This window comes from Camelus ferus, chromosome 5 (assembly GCF_009834535.1).
Source record: "Camelus ferus isolate YT-003-E chromosome 5, BCGSAC_Cfer_1.0, whole genome shotgun sequence".
Taxonomy (NCBI): domain Eukaryota; kingdom Metazoa; phylum Chordata; class Mammalia; order Artiodactyla; family Camelidae; genus Camelus; species Camelus ferus.
This window is the reverse complement of record NC_045700.1, coordinates 7,491,679-7,518,550: the sequence shown is the minus strand read 5'-3', so window position 1 is coordinate 7,518,550 and position 26,872 is coordinate 7,491,679. Positions and strand designations below refer to the sequence as shown.

The 26,872-nt window shown below is 42.8% G+C and overlaps 1 protein-coding gene and 1 long non-coding RNA gene across 2 annotated transcripts in view; both read right to left on the bottom strand.

Moving 5' to 3' along the window:
- The window catches only part of LOC102509078 (E3 ubiquitin-protein ligase HERC2), a 176,582-nt gene that overhangs the window by 130,010 nt on the left and 19,700 nt on the right, over window positions 1-26,872 (bottom strand). Inside the window, 7 exon segments of the mRNA XM_032479272.1 lie at window positions 1,528-1,701; window positions 3,331-3,502; window positions 4,060-4,170; window positions 5,456-5,608; window positions 6,102-6,206; window positions 9,883-10,102; window positions 19,278-19,415. Of these exon segments, the coding sequence (XP_032335163.1) occupies window positions 1,528-1,701; window positions 3,331-3,502; window positions 4,060-4,170; window positions 5,456-5,608; window positions 6,102-6,206; window positions 9,883-10,102; window positions 19,278-19,415 (1,073 nt within the window).
- On the bottom strand, window positions 13,443-16,346 carry LOC116663556. Its single transcript, XR_004319736.1, has 3 exons — window positions 16,171-16,346; window positions 14,253-14,259; window positions 13,443-13,462 (listed from the first exon to the last, which is right to left on the bottom strand). It is a non-coding gene; the product is annotated as an uncharacterized LOC116663556 (long non-coding RNA).

Here is a 26,872-nt window from a genome sequence, read left to right as displayed (position 1 = left end):
TCAAAATATCAAAATACAGACTCACAGACATAGAAAACAAACTTATGGTTACCGGGGCGGTCGGTGGGGGAAGCAGGTGGGGAGAGATAAACTGGGACTTCGAGGTTTGCAGATACTAACCACTATATATACAATAGATAAAAACAAGCTTCTACTGTATAACACAGGAAACTATAGTCATTATCTTGTAGTAACTTATGGTAAAAAAGAATATGAAAACTAATATACGTATGTTCTTATATGACTGAAGTGTTGTTCTGGACACCAGAAACTGATGCAACATTGTAAAATGACTATACTTCAATAAAAATATTTTTTTTAAAAATCGAAATAACTCAGATCATTACACACTGCCTCAAGTTAGTGTAAGATGAAGTGATCGAAAATGTTTCCACAGCATTTCACTTCAACAGAGTCCAGTAAAAAGGAGAACAAGGAGACCTTAAACATATTTTGAAATGCTCAAACCACATCAGGTTACCATTCTGTACTATTACAGGCAGGGACCCGAAGGCCTAAGCACAGCCTGGGAGACAAGTGTCCCGCTGCTGGTGGAGCTGAGAGGGATCAAGCCACAGCAGAGCAATGTGGGGACACTCAGCTCACGTGTCCGGCACAGCAGGTGTGTCGGCGCTGCGCACGCGCACACAGGGGAGCAGAGGTGCGGGGCAGCCATCACAGCAGCAGCTGAGCAGCAAACCTCCAGTAACACAAGCGTCCACCGATAGGAGGCTGATCTTAAAGTCACGATACAGTCACTCATGGGCCACCGGGCTGCTTTTAAAGATAAACAGAGAAGCCCTGCTTACAGAGAGCTCCTCAGTATCACTGCTCAGTGAGAAAACCAGCCACAGAAGTGATGCAGCGTGCTGGCACTGACAGTCATTCCGGAGAAGGCTGACGGGATGCGTAAGAGATGGGAAAGGTGAGAAGCCACAGACGGAAACTTGGGTGAAGGGAGGTGGGGGGGAGGAACTGACTGTGGTTTTGCATTTAGTTTTTATTTTGGAACCACGTGAATGTATTACTTATTTGGAAAAAATAAGTAACAGCAAAATGCAATAAATACTCTTCATATTAAAAACTAAAACTTGAAAAACCTGGTTTCAAAGCCAGGATTCTTCTGTGTGACCCTGGTAAAGCTCACCCCCACTCCCAATGGCAGCCTCCTTCTCCGCACAACGGGGCGGTGGCGTGATGACCAGATGTGACCGTGTGCGACACTCGGTGGTTGTGGCAGGCGCCCCCCCCCCCACGTAGATTAGTGTCAGACACATCAGAGGAAGGCAGCACAGCACGTGGCTGTGTGAACACAGGGGGTTCTGGGGCTGCGCCACCTGCATCTGGAACCTGGGTCCCGGGGGGACCCTGTGCGCCTCGGCCTGCTCATCGCTCATCACTAGCAACACCTTTAAGTGTGCACATGTTTATGAGCTGAAAGCCAGCTCCACCCCAGTTCCAGACCCAGGTACAGAATGAGAACTCAGGAGCACAAGCACAGGGAATCAACACGGCTTCCACACATACCTTGTGAGATGTCGGGGAGCTGCACAGAGGCGGCATGCAGGGGGTGGCCAGGCGGTCCAAGTGGGCCATGACAACCACGGCAGTTTGTCGTAAGTCTATGGCAAGCTCGTTGTCTTGAGGAAGAGTAAGGTACCTCAGGAAACTCTCATTGGGGCTCAGAGGGCCAGATAGAAGCTAGAGAAGAAATGTAAAGAAGCATCTTCAGAAACGAAACGGTGGAGAAAATTTAAGTACCACCATTAGCCTTTAACCACTCCTGGGTATTCACAGTTAGACATTCTTTATAAATCTGCTGCTTTCTGACTCTCAAATAAAAAGTGCAGCCGATGCGCTGACATCTATACACCTACTGCACCTGGCACCGCCCCCATGTCTACACATCCGTCCCCTGTGCGCTGACTTCACACAGCTAAGGGACACATCCCAGCCACCCTGCAGGCTCCCCACCCCTAGGGCCCTTCAAAGAACACAGAGCAAGCTTCCTGGGAACACAGCCCTGTACCTCAACATAGCTTTGAAAACTGCAAACAAAACCCACTTACTTTAATCTACATGCTGCCTGCTCATCAGAAAACCTAAGTTTATTTGCACATGAAGGACTAATTCTACTTCTTCTAAAGGCAGAAGAGCCTTATCACCATCAATGACTGCAAAGTAATAGAATAATTAGGCTGAAACAGGATGGCTAAGTCTTTCCAGAAAAGACCTGCAAGATCAAACCTGTACCTCTAAAAAGGCAGCGGTCTCAGGGGTTTAGGCCCAGGTAGGCCCTGCTCGGCCACCAGCCTCAACATCCTGGGACTAAACACAGTGATGGCTTCGATAACACACCTCCTGTGGTGCCCTGCGCCCAGGAAGGGCCGTCATGGTGAGCCACTACTTCCAATGCTCTTTTTCTAATACTTGTTTTTAAGTGTGCACTCCAGACTCGGCTCTGTGACACCAGTAGAGCTGCTGCTCGCTGATTGGAGGTGCTCCCCGGAAATGGCACACGGAGGGGTGTGGAGAGGGAATAGAAGACTTCTCTGGCTCCTCAGGCCAGGACAAAATCAATCCGAAGTAACCAGCAGGCGACCCGTGTGCACTCTCAGCGCAGACAGAGTGAGGCCTCACGGTGGAGCACCACCCCTGGACCAGACACATGCACCTCCCCACCACGGCCTCCCCTCCCCTACCCGCGCCGCCTCCCCAGGTCATCACTGCAAGTCCCCTAAGGACGCACTTGACTTTCACGCTTTGTTCCTGAAATACTGTCAGGATTTTTACCCATCTTCCTGCCTCTACTAACTTGCTCCCACGTGGAGGGGAGAGTGCCTTCTTTTGTCTTCCACAGCCCCATCACAGCCAGAGGACAATGCATGTGGCTGCTGGGAGCAAACAAGCACCAAACCCACAAACACAAAGGGCTCGACGACTCCAGTCCCGCACAGACTGCGTGGCCAGCAAGGCAGCAGGTGGGTCTCCCTGAAAGCATAAGTTGCTGTGTGATAAGAGACACACTCCTCCTGCTAAACACACACTCCAGAACAAACAGAGGGCCTGGGGTCTGCAGGACGCAGCTGGCTGTGGCCACCCCTCAGCTGCTGCACAGAATCTGACTGTGCTCCTGGGATGTTCTGCCCCGTGACCTCCCACACCTGCTCCACACCTGACTCGCTGTTGCAACTGCCAAATACACACTCCCCCTGGGGCAACTACACCACAGACGTGTGATCCGGTCTTGTTTGTAAAAGACTAACTCCTTTACAACGTAACTGAAACAAAGAAAGTTACGTAAGCGCCGAGTCTCGCGATGACACCTACGTGAGCGTCAGCCTCTGTATGAGGGGCGTCTTTACTGCAGGTGATGCTCTGGAACCTCTGCAGCAGAGGGAGGAGGGGGGCGCTGGTGCCCTGGGCAGACCGCTCATTGTCAGTTTCCTGAGTCCCACTGTCCCACAACTGGAGCAGCAACAGTATGGCAGATAACATTTGGCTAAGAGAGAAAATATCTTTACTCTCTAGAAAAACAGAGTAACTTTTTTCCCACAGTCTGTCAAAAGTAAAAGCAGACGGCTAAATGAAATTGAAGAAATACTTTAGATTTGACGGGAAACTAAAACAAAGCCATGAAAACAATTCTTGGCATTAAAATCACTATAAACAAATGCCAAGATTTTAGCACAAGACACCCATCTTCTGTGGATAAGAAATGTACAATCAGTTAAGAAGCTCAAATAGCACTTTCTAACAGGGAATTTCTAGGACCTTAAATTAATAGAATACAAATAACTATTTAAAGAAAATTAAGAAACAAACAAAAAAAGGACAGTTCCTTTGACTACTAGAAAGTTGAACATAAAAAAAGAAGTGAAGAAAACTTTAAGTGTGCCCAGGATCTGGAAGAAGGGGGCCCTTCCTAGGACACGTTTCTCTGATCACACAACATCACACATTTGTTACAATCACAAATATGAAATGCAGATAAAATGCAACAGCTGCTCAGACACAGGGCGTCTCCCTACAGTACTCCGGGCCTGTGGCTCCCCTCACCTCAGAGTGCCTCTCTGCACAGCCAGCTCTAACAGGATGGCCAGGGCCAGGTGCTGGTCCTGCAGGGGTATGCTTCCCGGCCCTTTGGTACCAGGCGTTCCATGAACATCCCTGAAATGACAGCGGAGGATGCAGGGCCAAAGGAACAACAGAGCTTAAAGACAGCATGTTAAAATGAGCATGTCATTAATGTTAAATTAATTATATTCACTCTTCCATGGAGAAATACATTTTTAATATTTAGAATCAAGTCTCCAAGACTTGCTTACTCAAATTTAATCAGAGATTCTAAAGTGTGCGACTTAACTTGTAAGGATATGCTTTTATTAGAAGTGTTAATTCAGATACTATAAGATGATTATGTTAAAAGACATACTCCAAGTTGCTGCAGCATAAGACTACCTATAACATCATCCAAAACACAAGTGGAAAAATGTTTAGACATGTTTCTAGTTTCAGTGACATGTGAGGCTATTAGAGTATCAACATTCTTCTGTAGAACTGGAGAAGAATCAATTTCTAAAACCATCTAAGATTCCAGATAAAACATCTATGCTTATTTTTATCTCTGATCAAAGAAATAATTTTAACTTTGCCTTGTTCCCCAGTAATAAATAATAAGTCTTCTTAACCCAAGAAGGAGGAGGGAGGCTCTTCCAAAACCACTATTACAGCTGAATTTTTAAAATCAATTCCAAGCCTTTTTCAGGGAACTCACCCCCAAACCCCATGGCAATGCCTTCACGAAAGCACTCCAGGGAGCCAAAGTCACAGCCAACGCACAGAGACCACTGATGTCCCCGCTTGCTGGAAGGGACACAGCAGTGGCATCTGGTGAAGGGAATGAGAAGACTCCCTTTTCCTCTTTGTTGCTGAATTCTGTACTGAGTATATACATTTTCTTCAAACTTAAAAACCTTTAACCAAAATACATAGCACCCAAAACCAGAGTTCATGGTTTTCCTTACAGAAAAACGATCCACATTCAAATTTTTTTACACTAAGAAGACTGGCTGCAGGTTTGAAGATTTCGAATTTGAGCAACTGTTTAACCCCATATTGTCCTGAGACAACATCTGCCACTCAAAATGGCGGCACCTGCACGTGCGCTAAGGGGGACACAGCAGGAGCTCATTATCATAAAACATCTGAGAAAAATAAATCGCAAAAGCATTCTCCATTTCCCATCCCATTCAATGTGACAGATTGCTAGATCCAATCAGAATATCGAGAGGCACACGTTCAAAAAGCTGAGAACCAAGACCTGGAATCCTACTGCTGAGGATGTGCTGCAAACACACACCAGGAACCAACCTACTAGGTTTCTTAGCTCTAAGGAGAAGGTGAGACAAGCTGAAACATGCCAGAACCATTCACACAGTGAGATGTGACTTACCCCGTCACAACAGACCGAAGGAACCGGGTTGCTCTTTCTACCACCTCCAGCCACACGGAAGACACTGTGCTCTCATCGAAGAGCGAGGCCTCGGGCAGGGCTCTCAGGGCATCCAGGGACTCCTGCAACAGCTCGCTGCAGAGGTCCTGCGTCCTCCCCTGGGCACACACACGGCAGATGAGGCCGCCCATCCCCAGTAGCAACATGGGCAGGGCTCGCCCCACTCCCAAGGCGGATCTCCTTCCCCCAGAGGGAGAGAATGCCACTGCCACATTTTCAATCTCATTTTCCTCTTGGCTACTCCAAGAACTCAGAGACCAAAATATAACAGTTATCTCAAGGTCAATTCTTTCTTTTATGACTCTCCTGTGAGCAATGCTAATTTCTGGCTCTCCTAGAAAATAAATCTGCACTAAGGCACTGCAGTGGTTTACCTGGGATATGTGTGCATACAAACCACCCCTACTTTTTTTTTTGTTCAAGTAACACAGACCTGAAAAGTCAAACAGGCTTTGAAGCCTCTCATTTTACAAAGGAAAATGAGGCACAGAGAGCACCTGGGATCAACCCAGGGGCATGTGGTGGCAGAAGTGAGAAGAGAACCCACAAATACTGATGTGGCAGAAAACAGAACACACTGGCACACGTACCTGACCGCCAGGCTCTGCGCAAGAACGCAAAGGCAAAGGAGAGAGCGGCTCGGGATCCAACTCTCGCGAGGCCTTCCACGCCTTTGCCCGTGGGCCGGGAACTGCGGACAACATACACGTGGACTGTGAGAACTGGTCAGTCAGAGGCATGTGCAATTACTAAAATACAATAAATAATACGGAAGGCTTTCTCCCAAAATCTGATCAATGGGTTTCATGAGATAGGATCACAAATGACTTCAAGTTTCACGCTTTAAAAACTGTTATCAAACATCCTTTGTAAACAAAAAGTTTTCTCTTTGAGAGGGGAAAAAAAAGGTATTTACAAAGAATGTTAAATGACTTGTGAGAATGGTCATGAAAAAATCTCAGGAAGCTAGCTAATATTAGTAGTTGAGGAGGGAGAGATGGTAAACAGAAAATAAACAGATAAATGCATAAAAGGGGGGGTTAAACCTCATACCTCATGAAGTAAAGAAAAAGCAGATGAGGGGTGGGGAGCACCCCAAGCACAACAGGATAAGTGCCCGAGACTCACACCCAGGCCTGTGGGATCTGCGCCGCTTCTCCCCCTGTTCAGGCCTCTGTGACCGCCTGGCTTGCAGGCCCCTTTTTTGTGCTGTTTTCCTTCACCCGGCCCCCGCCCCCGCCCCCGCCCTTGCTGAGGTTATCCTCTCCTGAATTTAGTGCTGATCATTCTCAGGTACCTTTTTAGGCTTTTTACTACTTATATATGTTAATTTAACAAGATGGTTTCATTTTGCATGTTTTAAGAAGTTATATAATGGTATACCATAAAAATCATCTTAAAAAAAAAACTAGAATACAAAAATGTGTGGACAATGGAAACTCAATCATGCATGGTCATAAGCGATTTTATTTTCAACTCTGTACTGCTGAGTATTTCTACAATATACTCTATTCCTCGAGTTTATTATAATTTGCTTTTGGGGCAAAGGCTATTAGAGATGGGTACTGAGTATATCCATGTATGACTGAAGCTCTGTGCTGTATACCAGAAATTGACACAATATTGTAAACTGACTACACCTTAATTAAAAAAAAAAAAGATGGGTACTGATATGGAATGATCTCCTCAAGACACAATATCAAGTCAAACTAGCAGTATGGAACGTGGACCCAACAGAGGCAGCTGGAATGCTACGTCTGTGAATGCTGAATAGCGTAGGGTGTGTGCTTGGCGAGTTCTATCAGGAAACACAAGAAACTACCCAGTCGCTGCCTCCTACAAGGGGACTGGGTGCCTGGGAGACAGGAATATCTTAAAACAATTATCTTAAAGGAGTATCTTTTATCTTAAAGGAATAAAGAAGCTTAGACTGAATGAGAATTACAAGCTTTACAAGACACTGACTGTACAATAACATATGTGGTCTAAATCCAGGAAGTACACAAGCTGAGTCAATTCAGAGGTGGGAGGAGCAGTCGGCACAGGGCTCCCTCTGAGAAAGCCACCCCAGGAGAAGCATGAAGCTGCAGCCCCCTCACCAACCATGACCCTGTCCCTGAGAAAGAGCCCAACAGTCCTAAATCTGGACAGTATAAAAATTGCTAAATCTTCAACAAGCGGCTCTCTCTTTTATAGATACTTAAGAAAACAAATAGAAATAGCTTGGACCCACCCCCATCCACACCAATCAACTATCCAATCCATAGCTAGTTCCACAAAAAAGGTAAAACCCACTACTACCCAACAAGTGGAGAAATCAGGGAAAGAAAGCCATACAAATTTAGGAGATAACACTACACATCTACGACAGTGGCTAAAGTAAGTAACTGATAACACCAAGTGCTGATGAGGGTATGGAGCAACTGGACCTCTCAGACATGGCTGGTGAGACTGTGAAATGGCACGGCTACTCTGGAAACAGAATGGCAATGTCTCACAAACCTAAACGTAGGCCCAGCAACTGCACCCTAAGGCATTTATTCCAGAGAGATGAACTTGGGCTCCCACAAACACCTGTGCACAAATATTCATAGGAGCTTGACTCATAATACTCAAAAATTATAAATAAGTGAGCGTGTGAGGGGTCAAGCTGTGGGACCTCCATCCATGGAATCCTGCTCCCCAGTGACGACACGTGCACCTCCTAATGGACAGAATCTTAAGGGAATAATGCCGAGTGGAAGAGTCAACCTCAAAGGTTACAAATAGATATGGAGAACAGCTTTAATGGGTGCAGCTATAAAAAAGAATCCTTGTCCCGTACCCTGCCTGTGGCAGTGCTGACAGAAATCTACACCTGTGATAAAACCACATGGAAACATGCACACACACAGAATTGAGGGCACATAAAATGGGAAATCAGAGGAAGACAGGTAAAATGTATCAAAGTTGATATCCTAGTTATGATGATTTTGTACTAATTTTGCAAGTGGCTACCACTGCGGAAACTGGGTGAAAGGTGTAAGGAATCTCTTTGTATTATTTCTTACAACTGCATGTGAATTCACAAATTATGTCAAAATAAAAAAAAAGTTTTTTAATTGTAGAAATTTCCTCCATTTAATGAAAGAAAGAGTTCGACAAATCCATCAGCTCTTACATCACCACAAAGGAAAGAGCACAGAGGGAGTCAGCTGGGCTTTCAGCCACTCCTGCATCTTAGGAAGTGCAGGCTGACTCAACGGAAGTGCTCAGAGACTCTTAGAAACCACCCCCCACATACACAGACCCTCCCTGGGCATCACCATCGCAGGCGGCTGCCCACCTTCCACTCAAGAAGGAACGAAGAGGAGGGGAGGGGTATAGCTCAGTAGTAGAGTGCATGCCTAGCATGCATGAGGCCCCAGGTCCCAGAACCTCCATTACAAAAACAAATACATAAATAAACCAAATTATCTCCCCTCATTAAAAGAAAAAAACACTAAAAAAAAAAAAAGAAGGAACGAAAGAACTGTGCCACTGGCTATCACCACACGGGCAGGAACCCTCTGTCACCTGGTTTATCTTAAAACTACGATCAAATACATGACACGTAATGTGAATTCAACCAGATTCAAGGAAAAGACCAAGGAAACGTGCTACCCATAGCACTTTATGTCTCTGGATGGAAAAATACGGTTTTTTCCACCTGTTTCTTTCCACCTCCTGTACTTCCCATGCACTTTATAGCGAGTGAAAGTCAGTATTACAATCAAAGAACATCAACTCACTTAACTACATAAAATGAGTTCTATCTGGAAATCTAGTCTAGACTTCGGGGAACAAAAGTCTGGTAGACTGCTGTATTTTGGAAAAGTACAATTTTACACAAATCTTGAGCATTCTAGTGGCTACTAGTTAATGCTTCAAAGGAGACCTGCTGATGTATGCCAATATATTGAAGGTCATGTGCCTGAAAGCATCTCTTTAAGAAGAGAATGCCCCAGCTAGACCAGCTGAGCACCACGGCAGTCTGACAACTTCCTACCCAGCACCCAAACAAGTCAAAATAAAAAGGATGTACTACTCAGATCCCATTTTCGAATCTGGACATGCTGGTTTAAACTTCTGACTGGCTTCTACAGTTACTGATAGAAAAGGGTCTTCTATTTTAAAATGATGGTACAGATAGCACTGCTCATACCCTGTTGCTTTATGAGCAAACAGGAAAATCATTCTTCAGATTATACGGAACATGAAAAAAGGGAACGCAAGGATGACATGAAAGAAGAGGCTACGCTGAGAGCATTAATTAAACTTTCCCAAATAAAACAGTCTGAGTTTTATATTTAGCTGGTATCAGGATTCTTTCTTCATTATATTATTACCTTTTTTTGTCCACAGGAGGCAAAGAAGCGCTGCTGCTTTTCCATTTAACTTTGACATTCTCCTGGAAAACAGTTCTATTCAAGGCAATGAAATAGCGTTCCAAAATGACAAGCCTCTGCTTGAGTCTCAGGGCTGAAAGGGTGGTGGTGGCTGACTGCACGGCCAGAGCTTGCTGCTCTTTGACCAACACAGAAAGACATTCCTTCAGTTCATTCACATCTAGAAAACGAGAGAAAACATCCAACCTCTCAACGTCATGGGCAGTTTACTGCAATGCTGATCAAATGGGTAACAATAACGGGTAACACTTCAGTGCTTGACACGTGCGGCAAGCGGTATTGAGCACTTTACACACATTAGGTAACCCTCACAGGCACCATCGAGAGGTAGCAGCAGTGCATGCATTCCATGGAGGAGAGACTGAGGCCTAGAGAGCTTGCCCAAGGTCACCCAGGTGGGCATGGCACACGGGACAGACCACTCTCATCCACCATAGTATACTGCCTCCTGTTAACACGGTATAAAATTTTTTAACACAAAATTACAAAGTCAATACTTACCAAGCAACACATTTCCGAGACAGAGAGGAAAACTCTACACCATTTTCATGTTATGAAACAAAATGCAAAATAAAAACAAAATTTCAACAAATTTCCCAGCATACTTGGCTCATGAAAGGTAACATTTAGGGGATTATTTCAAAGGACAATAAAATAACTTGTTAGAATGTACTACTGGTAAGTGGTATTTCATTATACTATTCTCTCTACTGTGTATGTTTGAAAACTTCTACAATTAAGGACTTATTTTTAAGTCCCTAGAAGAAAATTACATAAATGAAAATAATTCAGAGTCTAGTCTTGCAATTAACCACAAAGCTGCCTTAAGTTAAACTGTAAATTAAGTTGCATTCCGCCAACTCCCTACACCAGTAGAGCACCCAGTGGTGGTGACAGCAGGGGATGTGTCCTGTGCTTGTCTTCTGTCTCTGACATTTATCAGCCATGAAGCAAAAACAGTCATCAGTCTGGCAGTCTCATATTCTACAAGACAACAATCACACCCCTAAAGACTCCTATATGGAAGACGCTGGTTTTTTGCCTACCCATGACCTGAACATGTATTTCCTATGGGAAAGGAGATCACAGCAGGCATCGAATGGACACACCTCACCACTCTCTAGGGAGGCCACCAGGACAAAGCTTCTCTCTCTACCCAGTCGCTCTGGCACAGAAATGCACATCCAGACACCAGGGGTTGGATGCTAGGTCTGGAAAGCTCCACTACTTAAGAAAGTTAGCACTTAACAGAAAACTAGATGAAAAAAAAAAAAAAAACACTTTAAATTCCACATCGGGCTCAAGATGAAGCAGCAGAAAGATTTACACATGAGGTACCATCCCTACCCTTCACACGGAGCACGGAGAGCTGCCTGGGTTCCCTGCAGACACATGTGGGGCTTCACTGAGACAGCCCCGCAAGGACAGGTCATCTACACATCCCCTGTGCAGAATTTCTTCCAGAAATCAGCTCTAGAAAAAGCTTCACCTTTCTCAATAGTCAGTTTCCTACTTTAAAAAATTCTTCTTCCTTTTTATTTCTTTCTCTTCGTTTTTTCCTTTTCTTTTTTTTTTTTATTTGTTTGTTTTTCTACTTTTAAATAATAACATGACTCTCCTCTCTTTAGCTGCAAAGCCCAGAAACAACCATGAAGCTCAAAGTGAGCACTCAGGCCTTTGAGCACCTGCACGCTCCTCTCCCTGGTGTCTGACCTGTGTCTGCCTTGCCCAAGCCTGAATGCCTAGCCAGCCAGTCATTCATCGTAGGACACTTTGAAACAAGTGGGTGAATAAAGAAAGAAACAAACAAATCATGGGACCATGTGGGGAGCCAGTAGAACTGCCACCCCCACCTGGCAGTAACAAGGTACATCACACTCTTGCCCAGCCAGAACACCATCACAGAAAGCCAACAAAACAGAGGCTCAGAACATTACATGAAGAGGTCCATGTTTCAACAGAAACTCACTCATCACACCAAGACCCAGGAAAATCTCACAATGAATTTTAAAAAGACAATCAGTATCTCTGTTTTTTTTTAATAGCTGTATCTAAATCTTGGTTATCTCAAAATTAAAAAGATTTAAAAAAAAAAAAAAGACTATCAACGGATGGAAATACCAAGATGACAGAGATGTTAGAATATTCTGACAAAGATTTTAAAGTGGCCACGATAAAAATGCTTCAAAAAGCAACAGTAAACATGCTTGAAACATGAAAAAATAGAAAACCTAAGACCAAAAAAAAGGAGATTTATTATTAAAAAAAAAAGAACCAAATGGAAAATTGGAAATGAAAATTTTAATAACCAAAATTATAAATCTGGTGAACAGACTCAACAGTACAATGAGAAAAAAAGATAAATCACTAAATTAGAAGACAGAAGTTGCCTAATCTGAATAAAGAGAGAAAATACCCTTGCAAAATAAAACTGCGTGGAACTGAAAAATACACTAGAGGGGTTCAACAGCACACTACGTGAAGCAGCAGGATCAGCGAACTCCAAGACAAAGCACTGCAATTCACCCACTTGGAGCAACAAAAAGAAAAAACAGTTTAAAAATGTGAAAATAGCTTAAGGGATATACAATACAGTATCAAGTGGACTAAGAGTCCACTATCAGGATCCCAGAAGGAGACAAGGCAGAGGAAGGGGCAGAAAATCTATCTGAAGTAATATAACTGAAAAATTCCCTAACTTGGGGAAGGAAACGAACATTGAGATACAGGAAGTCCAGAGAGTTCCAAAAAACAGGAACCTAAAGACACCCACGACAAAACACATTATAATTAAAGCAGCCTTTTTAGAAATGGTAAAAAGAGTCTTTTAAGCTGAAAAGAAAAGGGATTAGTTAGTAACAAGAAAACAATTGAAGGTATAAGTCTCACTGGTAAAAGTAAACACATAATAAAATAGTTGATTAATAATTTATAAGCTGAGTATAAAAGCTACAAGACAAAAGCAGTAAAAATAACTGCAACTAAAATACTTAAGGGACACACAAGATACAAAGTTGTAAATTATGACATCAAATACATAAAACATGGGAGGGAGGATAAAAATGTAAAGCTTAAAATGTGCTCAAAATTAGGTTGTTATAAGTAGACTGCAATAACAAGCTGTCACACGTATGCCGCAAGGTAGCCACAAAACAAAAAACTGTACTAGATACACAAAAGATAATGAGAATGCCATTAAAGAGAGCCATAAAATCACAGAGGAAGAGAAACTTAACAAAACAATTGGCATAATGGCAATAAAAACAAACATGCCAATAATACTCTAAATGTAAATGGAGTAAATCTGCCAATAAAAAGACACAGAGTATGTAAATCAACTACATCTCGATAAAAATTAAAAAAAAAAAAAAAGACTCCTACAAGAGACTCACTTCAGGCATAAGGACACAACACACAGACTGAAAGTGAAGGGGTGGAAAAAGATATTCCAAGCAAACGAAAACTAAAGGAAAGCTAGGGTACCTATACTTGTATCAGATAAACAGATTTTAAAACAAAACTGTAATAAAAGACAAAGAAGAGCATTACATAATGGCAAAGATGTGAGTCCAACAAGAGGATATAACATTTGTAAATACTTATGCACCCAGCGTAGGAGTGACTAAATATGCAGCAGATCTTAACAGCCCAGATGGCTTCACTGGAGAATGCTACCAAATATTTTTAAAAGCATTCCCACAGGAGGGAGTGGCCAAGATGGTGGAGTAGGAAGAAACTGAGCTCACCTCCTCCCAAGGGCACATCAAAATTACAACAATTTCAGAACATATATTGATGAGAAAAACCTGCAGACTGGCAAAAAAGATCTTCTACACATAAAGATATAAAGAAGGAACCCCAAGATGAGGAGGAAGGATGGAGATGCGGTACAGTCAAGACCCATACCCTCAGGTGGGCGACCCACAAATGGGAGGTTAATCACAATTGCAAAAGCTCTCCCCAAGGAGAGAGAGGTCTGAGCCCTACATCAGGCACCCCAGCATGGCGGGGGGGGGGGTGATACACTGGGAATACGAGCCCCCAGAATGTTTGGCTTTGAAAGCCAGCAGGGCTCACTTTTGAGAGACCCAGAGGGCTGTGGGAAATAAGAGACTCCATCTTAAAGGATGCACACAAAAATCTCACACACTCTGAGACCCAGGGCAGAAGCAGTAATTTGAAAAGAGTCTCGCTCAGACCCATTTGCTGATCTTAAGAGTCTCCTGGGAAGACAAGAGGCAAGTGGAGCTCACCCTGGGGACACAGACGCTGGCAGAGCCATTTTTCAGAGCTTTTTCTACCACGAGGACACTGGAGCTGGCAAACACCATCTTGAAATCCTCCTTCTAGCTCATGAGTGCCAGGATCCAGCTCCGTCAACCAGCCTGTCAACACCAGTACTGGACTCCCCAGATCAAGCAACTAACTGGACGAGGACACAGACCCACTGATCAACTGGCCAACTGTCTTGGATCCCCTGAACCCCAGTTGCCCTAGATACAACCACGTCCACCAGAGAGCCCAGGATGCAGCCCACTCATATGCGAGCCAACACCAATTCTGGACCTTAGGTCCCTATAGCAAGAGATCCTAAGACCCAGCTCCACACACCAGTGAGCCAGTACTAGTTCTGGAACCAGCCTCACCCACCAGGTGGCAGACACCAGCTCTGGGAACCCCAGGCTCTGCGAACAAAGACCCTACCTCCAGCAGTGAGCCAGCACTAGCTCCAGGCCCTGGCCTTGCCTTCAGCAGGCCAGCACCAATCCAGGGACTCCCTGGGCACCATTACACCCACCAGTGGGCCAACACCAGCTCCAGAACATCTTGGGACGTCTCTCAGTCAGCCGTGCCGGGATCTGGGCCTGCCTACCAGACCAAGCTCAGCCCACTAAAATCGAAGGTCCTACACAACACACATAAGGGGCACCCCTAGCATATAGCTCTAGTGACAAGAAGGGAATATGCTTCTGAGATGCACTGGATGTGCCCTGCAAAAGGCCACTTTCTCCAAGATCAGGAAATGAACCTATCAAATTCAAATAAAAACAGTGAATTAGGCAAAATGAAGTGACAGAGGAACATGTTCCTAACAGGAAGGAACAAGATAAATCCCCAGAAGAACTAAGTGAATTGGAGATTACCAATCTACCCAATAAAGAGCTCAAGTTATGATCAAAAAGATGTTCAAGTAACTTGGGAGAAGAATGGATAAACACAGTGAGAATTTTAACGAAGAGGAAAGGATAGGCAAACAGGAAGACAGAGTACTGGAAATCAATTGAGCTGAGCAGAAAAAATAATTTTTGAAAATGTGGACAGTTTAATAGGCCTCTGGGACAACATCAAATGTTCAAATATTTGCATTATAAGGGTCTCCGAAAAGAGAGAGATAAAGGGCAGAGAACTTACTTGAATACATAGTTGTTAAAAACTCCCCTAACCTGGGGAAGGAAACAGACGTCAAGATCCTGGAAACAAAGAGACTTCCACACAGGATGAACCCGAAGAGGACATGCCAAGATACACCGCAATTAAAATGGCGAAAATTAAAGTTAAAGAGAATATTAAAAACAACAAGGGAAAAGCAGCAAGTGTGTACAAGTAAATTCCCACAAGGCTAACAGCCGACTTTTCGGCAGAAACTCTGTAGGCCGGATGGGAATGGACAATATATTTAAAGCGATGAAAGAGGAAAACCTACAATCAAGAATTCTCTACCCAGCAAGGCCCTTGTTTAGATTTGCATTTCATCTTAAGAAGTCAGTAACTGAAAATAATTACCATATACAAACCACATGGTAAGTACGAACCAAAAATCTGTGATAAATACACACACACACACAAAAAGAATAGGTAAATCAAACATAATACCAAAGACAGTCATCAAGTCACAAGGCAAGAGAGTAGAAGATGATGACAGGAACAGCACAGGACTACAAAAACAACCCCAAAACAATTAACAAAATGGCATAAATATACATTTGTCAATAATTACTTTAAATGTAAAAAGACTAAATGTTCCATTCACAAGATATAGAGTGGCTGAATATAGACAAAAAAGACAAACCCCATAAATAAGCTGCCTACAAGAGACTCACTTCAGATCTATAAACATACACAGACTGAAAGTGAGAGGATGGAAAATGGTATTCTATGCTACTCCAGCTGAAAATAAAAGATAGGGTAGCAATACTTATACCAGACAAAATAGACAAACACTATTACAAGAGAAAAAGAAGGACATTATGTAATGATCAAAGGATCAATCTAAGAAGACATAACAATTGTAAATATATATGCACCCAACATAGGACCACCTCATACATAAAGCAAATAACAGCAACCATAAAGGAAGAAATTAACAGTAACAGAGTAACAGTAGGGGGCTTAAACACCTCACTTACATCAATGGACAGATCATCCATAGAGGAAACCAATAAGGAAACACTGGCCTAAAATGGCGAGGAACTGGAAAAAAGGGAACCCTGGTAGGACTGTGAACTGGTACAGCCACTATGGAAAATAGTACAGAGATGTCTCAAAACAATTAAAAACAGAACTACCACATGATCCAGCAATTCCACTTCTGGGTATTTATACGAAGAGAACAAAAACACTAATTAAAAAAGATTTAAGTTCTCCTATGTTCATAGGAGCATTATTTACAGTTGCCAAGATATGGAAGCAACCTAAATGCCCATCAATAAATGAATGGATAAAGAAGATGTGATAGATACAGATAGAGATGTAGACACGCACACACACAGAATATTACTTAGCAATAAAAAAGAATGAAATCTTGCCATTTGTGACAACACAGATGGACCTAGAAGGTATTATGCCAAATGAAGTAAGTCAGAGAAAGACAAATACTATATGATTTCACTTACATGTGGAATCTAAAGAGTAAAACAAGTAAATAAACATAACTAGACATGAACAGTCACAGATACAGAGAACAAACAGGTAGTTGCCAGAAGGGAGAGGAGTTGGGGATGGGTGGAGAGATAGGTGAGGGAGATTAGGACGTACAGATAACTAGCTGCAAAAGAAATGAGTCACGGGTGTGAAATGTACAGGGTAGGGAATACAGTCATTAATTAGGTAACATCGTAACTAGATTCACTGTGGTGATCATTTTGAAATGTACAGAAATATCAGGTTGTGTAACACGGACTAACATAGTAAAGTAAGTTATACTTCAAACACAAACCCATAGGAAAAGAGATCAGATTTGTGGTTATCAGAGGCAGGGGGTGGAGATGTGTGAGAATGGGATGAGGAAGGTCAAAAGGTACAAATTTCTAGCTATAGGATAAATGAGTACCAGGGATGTAACGTGCAACATGATAAATGTTAATTAACAGTGCTGTCTATTATGTAGGAAAGTTGTTGAGAGAGTAAACCCTAAGATTTCTCATCACAAGGAAAATTTTTTTCCCATTTCTTCAATTTTGTATCCATATAAGATGATGGGGTTCACTAAACTTTCTGTGGTCATCATTTCATGACACATACATATATGTCAAATCATTGATACTGTACACCTTAAACTTATACAGTGCTGTATGTCAATCACTCTCAATAAAACTGGAAGGAAGAAAAAGCTAAACAGAATTACCACACAATCCAGCATTTCCACATGACCCTAGGTATGAACACAATGAATTGAAAGCAGACACTGAAACTTGTGTACACTTATGTTTCTAGCAGCACTATTCACAACAGCCAAAAGGTAGAAGCAATCCAAATGCCCATCCATGGATGAACAAAATGTGGTATATACATACAACAGACTACTGTTCAGCCCTAAAGAGGAAGGAGATTCTGACACATGCTACAACATGGATGAATCTTGAAGACATTATGCTAAATAAAGTAACAAGCCAGATATAAATGGACAAATATTATATAATTCTACTTATACAAAGTAACTAGACTAGTCAAAACACTGAAAACATGAAGTAGAACAGTGGTTTCCAGGGGCTGGGGGTAGGGAAGAAAAGGGAGCTATCATTTAAGTACAAAAGAACAAAAGTTTCAGTTTAGGAAGATGAAGAGGCTCTGGCAATGGATGGTGGTCGTTAACTGCACAACAGTATGTTATGTATTTAATGTCCCTGAACTGTACGTTTAAAACTGACTGAAATGGTAAAATGTATATGTTATGTATGGTCCACCACAATATAAAAAAATTTTAAGTTCAATTTTTTAAAATTCCATGACCCATATGCAAACAGCTCATACAACTCAACAGCAAAAAATAACAAACATCCAATCAAAAAATGGGCAGAAGACCTAAACAAATATTTCTCCAATCAAGATTTACAAATGGCCAATAGGCATATGAAAAAAGTGCTCAGTATCACTAATTATCAGAGAAATGCAAATCAAAACTACAAAAGGGCTTCAATTCACATCAGTCAGAATGGCCATCATTCAAAAGTCCATAAACAATAAATGCTGGAGAAGTTGTGGAGAAAAGAGAACCCTCCTACACTGCTGGTGGGAATGTAGTTTGGTGCAGCCATTATAGAGAACAGTATGGAGATTCCTTAAAAAACTAAAAACAGACTTACCATACAATCCAGCAATCACACCCCTGGGTATATATCTGGGGAAATTCTAATTCGAAAAGATACACATACCCCAATGTTCACAGCAGCACTATTTACAACAGACAAGACATGGAAGCAACCTCAATGTCTACTGACAGATAACTGGATAAAGAAGTTGTGGTATATTTACACAATGGAACACTACTTAGCCGTAAAAAAGAATAAAGTAATGCCATTTGCAGCAACATGGATGGACCTGGAGATGGTCATACTAAGCGAAGCCAGAAAGAGAAAGAAAAATACCATATGATATCACTTATATGTGGAATCTTAACAAAAATGACACAAGTGAACTTATTTACAAAACAGACTCACAGACACAGAAAACAAACTAATGGTTACCAGAGGGGAAAGGGTGTGGGGAAGGATAAATTGGGAGTTTGGGATTTGCAGATACTAACTACTATATATAAAACAGACAAATAACAAGGTCCTACTGTATAGCACAGGGAACTATATTCAACATCTTTTAATAAACTACAATGAAAAAGAATATGAAAAGGCACATATGTATATAAACTGAATTACTAACATCATGCAGCAAAAACTAACATAACATTACAAATCAACTCTAGTTCAGTTAAATAAAATTTCCTGAGCCAAAAAAACAAACAAACAAACAAACAAAAAAAAAAAAACCCCACCCCATTACAGTATCTAGAAAATGAGTACCAGATCAAGCTTTCAAAATACCAGCATCTCAGATCATAATACCTGGTTGCTTGCCCCATACCCAGCTCTCTAGGATTGACTTGGCCCTATATGCAGGTGCAGGAGTTTCCTCCTCATCTTTTTTCTCTTTGTCATTCAGATCTTCTTTCTTGGTTCCAATCTGAGTATCAATACCATCATCTGGAAAATTAAAAAAAAATTTAAGTGTATAACTTGCCTTTTAAAACGTTATCATCCACTTGCCCGTCTCTTTGCAAAGGTCGCCCCAGAAATGAAAAGGTTAGGTAACAACACACATCACTAGCTGACCACTTGGTGATTGGGGGGAAAAAAATTACATGACTCATCAGCTACAGGGTGATTTATGAAGTAATAAATGGTCCAGTGACCTTTTTAATAAAGAAATCAATGTATCACTCAAATTCTTCTTTGAAGCATGTCCTCCAAAATATGCCATCAATTTCTTACCACATTTCACAACTAAGAAACTTAATCTTTGATGTGTACATTAATTGCTTTTATCCAGTGATTTCCAGATGCTGTGTGTCCACGGGAAGGGAGGATGGAGAATGGGAATATGATTTTAAAATTATTTTCAACTCTATACATTTCCTGGCTACCACCAACGGAGAACCAGGGCTACACAGGGCCATGACTTCTGACACGAGCATAATTCAAGAGCACTGGCACACAGGAGAAAACTGAGAACCCTGACTTGAGGCTAATGACAAGTTTTAGTCAAGAACAAACGTCATGGAAACTCCTTACACAGCATGTTAAGAGAGAACTAATCTTAACCTTGAGGTGTAAATGTGTCCTATCCTAGAAGGCCCTTCCTAAATGAACTACTTGCTATATGACATAATTAGAAATATACGGTTGATCTTTGAACAACATATGCAGTCAAAAATCTGCATGTAACTTACAGTTGGCCCTCCATATCCACAGTTCTATCATATCCAACAATTCAAGCCATCAAGGATCATGCAGCGCCGCAGAATTAACTACTGAAAAAAAATCTGCTTATAAGTGGACCCACGTAGTTCAAACCTGTGTTGTTGGGGTCAACTCTACATCTAAATCTGTAAAAGAGGGTATATCATATCCCAAACAGTGAGGAGTATCTAAAAATATATAAAACCAACAAGGGGCAAATAGTCAAGAAACTCCCACATTCTGTAAGAAAAATATCAGATATCCAATAGAAGGAACCCCAACTAGCTAATGCTATTAAGAGATACTCAAATTCATATTTAGAAAAAAAATTAAAACAATGAAATATTACTTTACACTCAACAAATTGGCACTTGTTAGAAAGTCAAAATATAAACTCCAAGGTAGAATTTTTTTTTTTCCTTTTTCATCTGGTTTTGCTCTCTGCTAGACCCCAAGTGCTTACAATGCATACCAGGGAGTAAGCCCTCAATGCTAACTTCAATAACGAAATAATGCCACGTGTCAGCAGAACTCTGGGTCCAGAGGCACAAATCTTCACACGCAGCTGGAGGGAGGGCGGACCCCGCAGTCAGCCTGCAGAGCACTCTAGGGTGGCTGAGTTACATGGAAGGTCCTCCAGGTCCCCCAAGGGCTATGCCCAAAGAGCTCTCACCCCGACCGGTGGTCAGGAGGATGTGGAGGGTGAAGACCCGCAGCGGCCACTGCTCCCCAGACACAACTGGCCTGGCAAAGGGAACAAACCCAGGCCAAGGAACCACATAGTTCATTTACACAAATTTACAATGCATGCACATTAGACACCAGAGTGTCTTATAATGGCATAAAAACAAACAGATTCAACAGAAAAACGTTTAAAAATACGGACTTAGAAATGTTGTTCCAGGAACTGAAGAGTGTCATTAACTCAACCCTCTGCCCCTGAGGCCCAAGAAAGGGCCCTTGTCACTAGTACACTTCAAATGTCTTTCTTTCAACCTCCTGCCACAGTTACGGTTAACAGTACCTCTCTTATCTATTTAGAAATATCCAACAACCTCTTGGGCATTAAATACAGATTTTTGGTAATGTGTACAGTTTTATTCATTACAAATATAAAACCACATAGAACCTCTAAATTAAGCACAACAGATTTGCTTCAGTCATTAGTAAAAGTCAGGCTTGGAATCAGGTTCTCAACTCTTACGGTACATCAGAAGCAGGGGGTGAGGGGGATACACAGACAGACACACACACACTCACACGCGCTCACATGTGCACACGTACACACGTCAAGCCTGAGTCCCATCACCTGAGATTCTGATTCAGGTAATCTGGAGTATGGCCTGAGAACCAGCATTTTTAAGTTCCCGAGTGTTTCTAATATTCAGTCAAGACTGAAAAACACTGGCTAGAAGGCAAAACTTTTACAATAGGGCAACGCAAATGCAACTGACCAAACAACAATGGTTATTTTAGATACCACAGCCACTGTCACTGTAACAAATTAAGGCCGTGCAGAATTAAAACTTTTTAAAAAATAAGACAAGAGAGAGAAAGGCCAAATAACTTTGGCACTTGTGTTTTTCACATACTACTTTTCACTAAAAATTGAAAAATGAAATAGTCATTACTGACTTTGTGATTAAGGACAGAGATTTGTTCATTTTTGGTTTTTTCCCAAGTGTGAGAGAAGCACCCTGGACTGGAAACCTGATTGTTGGAATTTAATCTGTACAAGCAACAAGGCTTGAGGTCAGTTACCGTCTCTCAGCTTTGGTTCCATCCTCAGTAAAAGCTCAGAAGCCCACCTCCAGCCCGCTCTGTGACAGGGGAGTACCTGCATCTGTGTGGGGGACGTGGGGCCAGCTCCTGCATTCCTCCATTTGACCCTCATCAGGGTAAAGAAAAAAATGACCTTATTGGATGTGGATCCCAACCCCGGGGGCTCTCCCAAGAAGAAGAGACAGGTCCCCAGGACCCCAAATCTTCCCCATAACCACACAGAAGATCCTCACTACCAGTGAATGTACAGAGACAGGAACCCACAGCCCAGGTTTACTCAGCTTGAAATCTAAACTACTAGGGGAAACGTAGAGTGTGAGGAGGGGCAGGGAGAAGGGGGCGTGCACTGTGGGGAAAGGCGAGGCTGCAGCCGGGGATGGTTTCCATGCATCCACCTCTGGGTTGGGAGCCCAGCACCCTCCCACAGCACCACTCCGCTGCCCACGGCTCTGTCAAAACAAAGCTCCTGATCCCCAAGGTTGTGGGGAAAACACCCAGGGTAGCAGTGGGCCCAGTAAAGGGGTTAATTCAAGCCCAATGTAAGCCCAGGGACTTTGCCGAAATTCCCCATGGTCACAGAACCCACTGCCCCAAAATATCCCATAGCGGGCATGGACACTCTGACACAACGAGTAATAAATTAAAATTAAACCAAGTGTTTAAGCAATTACAAATTGGCTTGACATATATGGGGCCTGCTATGGGCTGAACTGGGTTCCCCCGCAAAGATGTTTAAGTCCTAGCCTCCAGTATGTGTGAATGTGGCCGTATTTGTTAATAGGGTCTTTGCAGATAATCAAATTAAGATGAGGTCACGAGGTGGGCTCTAATACAACATGCCTGGTGTCCTTACCAAAAGAGGAAATCTGAACACAGACAGACATGCACAGAGGAACGACAATATAAACACACAGGGAGAACATGACCACCTACAAGCCAAGGAAAAGGACCTGGGACAGAGATTTCTCTCACCATCCTCCGAAGGAAATAACCCTGCCAGCACCTTGATTTCAACTTGCAGCTTCCAAAGCTGTGAGACAATACAGTTCTGTTGTTTACACCACCAGGCAGTGGTACTGTGTCACAGCAGCCCCAGGAAATTAACAGACACTCTCCCTTAGTGTTGTCAGACACCCCTTCACAGAAAAGGCTTCAGCAGCCTCCTCTCACACTCCCTGGCGTCTCTGGACCACATATGATGACTACATGTTGGCCTGAGGCTTCAGATGCAAGAACCAGCCCTTCTCAGCCCGACACCATATATACACCTCACTAGCGTGGAAACTGCCAGGCCATATGCTGAGGCTCCCAACGGCCCTGAGTCCGTGGCCCTTCACACCCAGCTCCCCACTGTGCTTTGGGTCATGGAAGCAGCACTCCACAAGCTCAGCTCAGTTACAGCATCAAACCAAACCCGGGGCCCCAGCATACTGCGCCTGCAGGATGGGTGGTCTTCCCTGTCCTCAGTCCCTTGCCAGATGCCACAGTGCTGGAAGTCACCCTTCTCCAGACTTCAGAGCTACTGGCAGAGCCCGTGAGATCAACTGACTGAACAGTGCAGGGAGTCCACACACTGACACACAGCATCACCGCCACCATATGTGGTAGAACACAGTGGGCTGCTGCTGCCTCCAGCCCTTAGCCAGGGTGTCCCCAATAAGGATGGAACCCACAAATGGCCAAACTTCATTTCAAGCAGTTGTCTTAGCACTGGATGTCCTGGCCAACAAATGGCCCCATGTGCGTATTTCTACAAACCCTTGGCCAAAACCTTAGAGTTGCTCTTTTTGGGCTAAAGGACCCTAGGAATCTACCAAACTGTAATATAGCCAAATAGAAATATAAATACCAAATTTATATATACCAAAATATAACTCAAGGCGATATGTCTCTACATACACTAAGGGCACAACACGAGGCCTCAACTGCCTTATTCTTGTCTCACTTCCTAGGGGGCAAGTCTCCTACTCCCGAAAAGTCACAGTCATCACCAAGGCTGAAACTGATGTCATGGCATCAAAAGGCCAACTGTGGTACAAGGCCTGAGAGTAAGGTTCTACTTTTTTTTTAAATTTAGTACTGAAACGTAACAACTATCAACTAGAATTCTATATTTAGCAAAAAATATGCATCAGTCTTAAATGAAGAAAATTAGAATTTGTAGTCAGTAGACCTGTTTTAATATAATTACTGAAGGAAGATCTTAAAAACAAGGGAAACGATACCAGAAGGAAATCTGGAACAGCCAGAATGAAGAATGAGCAACAGCAATGGCATACACCTGAGTAAATATAATAAATTCCACTTCTCTTGGCTTCTTTAAGTTTGATGATTGAAAGTAAAAATGCAAACATTGTCTAATAAGGTTCTCAAAGCATGTGGATGTAACATATAATAGAACCCTGACAAAGGGGGACAAGGTAAGGTTTCTACATTCCAATTAAAGTGATAAAATACTAAGTGTCTTAGTGAGGGTTCTCCACAAAAACCGAAACAACAGGTGTGGGTGTGCTGGTGGGAGTGGGAGGGGTGCACTGTGAGAGGGAGAAAGACTGATATAGTTTAAGGAACTGGCTTCCACAACTTGTGGACATTCAAGTCCAAAATTTGCAGGGCAAGCCAGCAGGCTGGAGACCCAGAGAATAGCTGATGTTATAGTTTGAGTCCAAAGGCAATCTGGAGGCAGAATTCCTTCTTGTTAGAGGGAGGTCAGTCTTTTCTCTAGTCAGGCTCTTCAACTGATTGGATGCGGCCCACCTGTATTACTGAAGAGTAATCTGCTTTACTCAAAATCCATGGATTTAAATGTGAATCTCGTCCTAAAAATCACCTGCACAGGCACATCCAGAATAGTATTTGACCAAATAAATATCTGGGCACCACGGCTTAGTTAAGGTACCAAATAATTAAAGATGGGCTAAAAAGAGATACAGTATATGTTTTTGTATGACATTGAAATATTTTTTTCTATTTACAAAGCACAAGAACAATTTTCAGAGATTTTAGGTGTGAAAACTTTCTAATGGAACACAAACTCAGAAGTAAACATTCAAATTTCCCTTGTCTCCACTGCATGATAAAGATACAGTGCAATATTTACAACGTCTAGCTCATTTTATTACAAATATAGTACTGATTACATGGCAACCTCACAAACAATTCAAAGATTTTATGAGCAGGTTAAGGAAAGAAGATGCCTATTTCACTTAACAGGAAAATTTAATTCTCATATGAAAAATAAAAGTGATCCATCAAATCAATAATGGGATTTTAAAAGATAGACAAAGTTAAGGAAGACTACTCAGTAGGCGTGAACAGAGCAAAAAAGTTCAAAGTAGCCACTTGAGTGACACAGAAAGAGGCACTCATCTTCAGTGCCCCCTCCTCCTCTGGGGAACTGGTACAGCCCTAGCGTAAAGCCATGACAAGTCAAGAGACAACTCACTAACTCATGACAAATTCTGACTGTATCCCTCCTGTGTGCCAGTTCTCTGCCAGGTGCCGTGGGTACCAGGGTGAAAAGGACAGAGCCTGCCCTCACAAGTCAGGGCAGATACAGAGTCCTTACAGGCAGGGTGAAGAGCGTTGAGTGTGAATTCAGGGGGCCTTGGCTCCTCATCTCAGGGGCCCTCCCTGGCAGCTTCTTGCATCACCAACCTGTTGTTTTCTTCGTACCTGTTTTCTTCCCACTGCCAATTATCTGTTTTTTACCAGTTGTCTTAGTCAGGATGTAAGCACCAGGAAAGCTGGGGCAATGCCTGGCTCATTCACCACCACATCCCAGTGCTTACAACCAATCTCACCAACAGCCAGAAGAGTCCGTGAACCAAAGAGTGAATGAAGGAATAACCCACACACTGCACAATTCACTGAGTCCCCCTAGGGAAGAGTGCATTTCAGAGAAGTCCCTGGGACCACAGTGTGGAGAAGGATCTGGAAGGGCTGATACGGGGAGCAAGGAGGAAGCTCTGATTTCGTGGTACAGCCCATAATGGCCCATGGCCCCAAGCAGCCCACCTGCAGTCTGCAGGGAAGCTGCAGTCTGGGCCGTGCTTCCCACGCACTCACTGGTCTCTCCTTGACTCAAGGCAGCTGGGCCCAGGAGAGGTCAACTGGTCTCTCTTTAACTCAGTGCAGTTGGGCCCAGGAGGGGTCAATTTACTGATTTCAAAGAAGGATAAAGTCCAGCCAGAGGCTGAGGGTCAAAGTCTAAATGTTGTACTGTTACACCTTTTTATATACTTCTCCTAAATTCTGGTGTACCTCACATCATAGAGGGCTTTAATTTTTATTTAAAATAAAGTGCGTGTTTCATACATATACTTACATGCCCGTATATTACCCCTGCAAAAGAAACTAAACCTAGTAATACTCCTGAGAAGGAAAGAAAGGTATCTGGAGAACAGGATTTGGAAGGAACTCACTTTTTACTGAAAACTGCATTAGCTCTTGATGCTATAACCATGGACATGCAATATAAGTACTTTTTAATGAGGTAAAATTATTAAAAAGTTCTAACACTGAATTTTAAAATAAGTGTGTGATATAAAAGATTTGAATTTATCTCTGCTGCAGCTCCTCTAATCAAAACCAGGCATTCCAGTCGCTCAGGCAGGCATGTCCCATCACAAAATGATTTAACACAGGAACACGAACATCATTCATCCCAGGACTGGCATCTCCTATGTGCCAGGCACTGTGCTCAGCACCGGGGACTCATCGGGACGGGACACTGACACTTCTGCCTGCACTTAAACCACCGCTGTGAGAACCACAAACCCTTAAATAGCACAGACTGGGAGCCAGGTACTAGTCTGCACATGTCATAAATCATACTCTACTCATTAATCAATCCAGTAACCCCATGAAGTAAGTGTTTCATCAGTCCAGAGATGCACCTTCTGCAAATTTCAGCATGT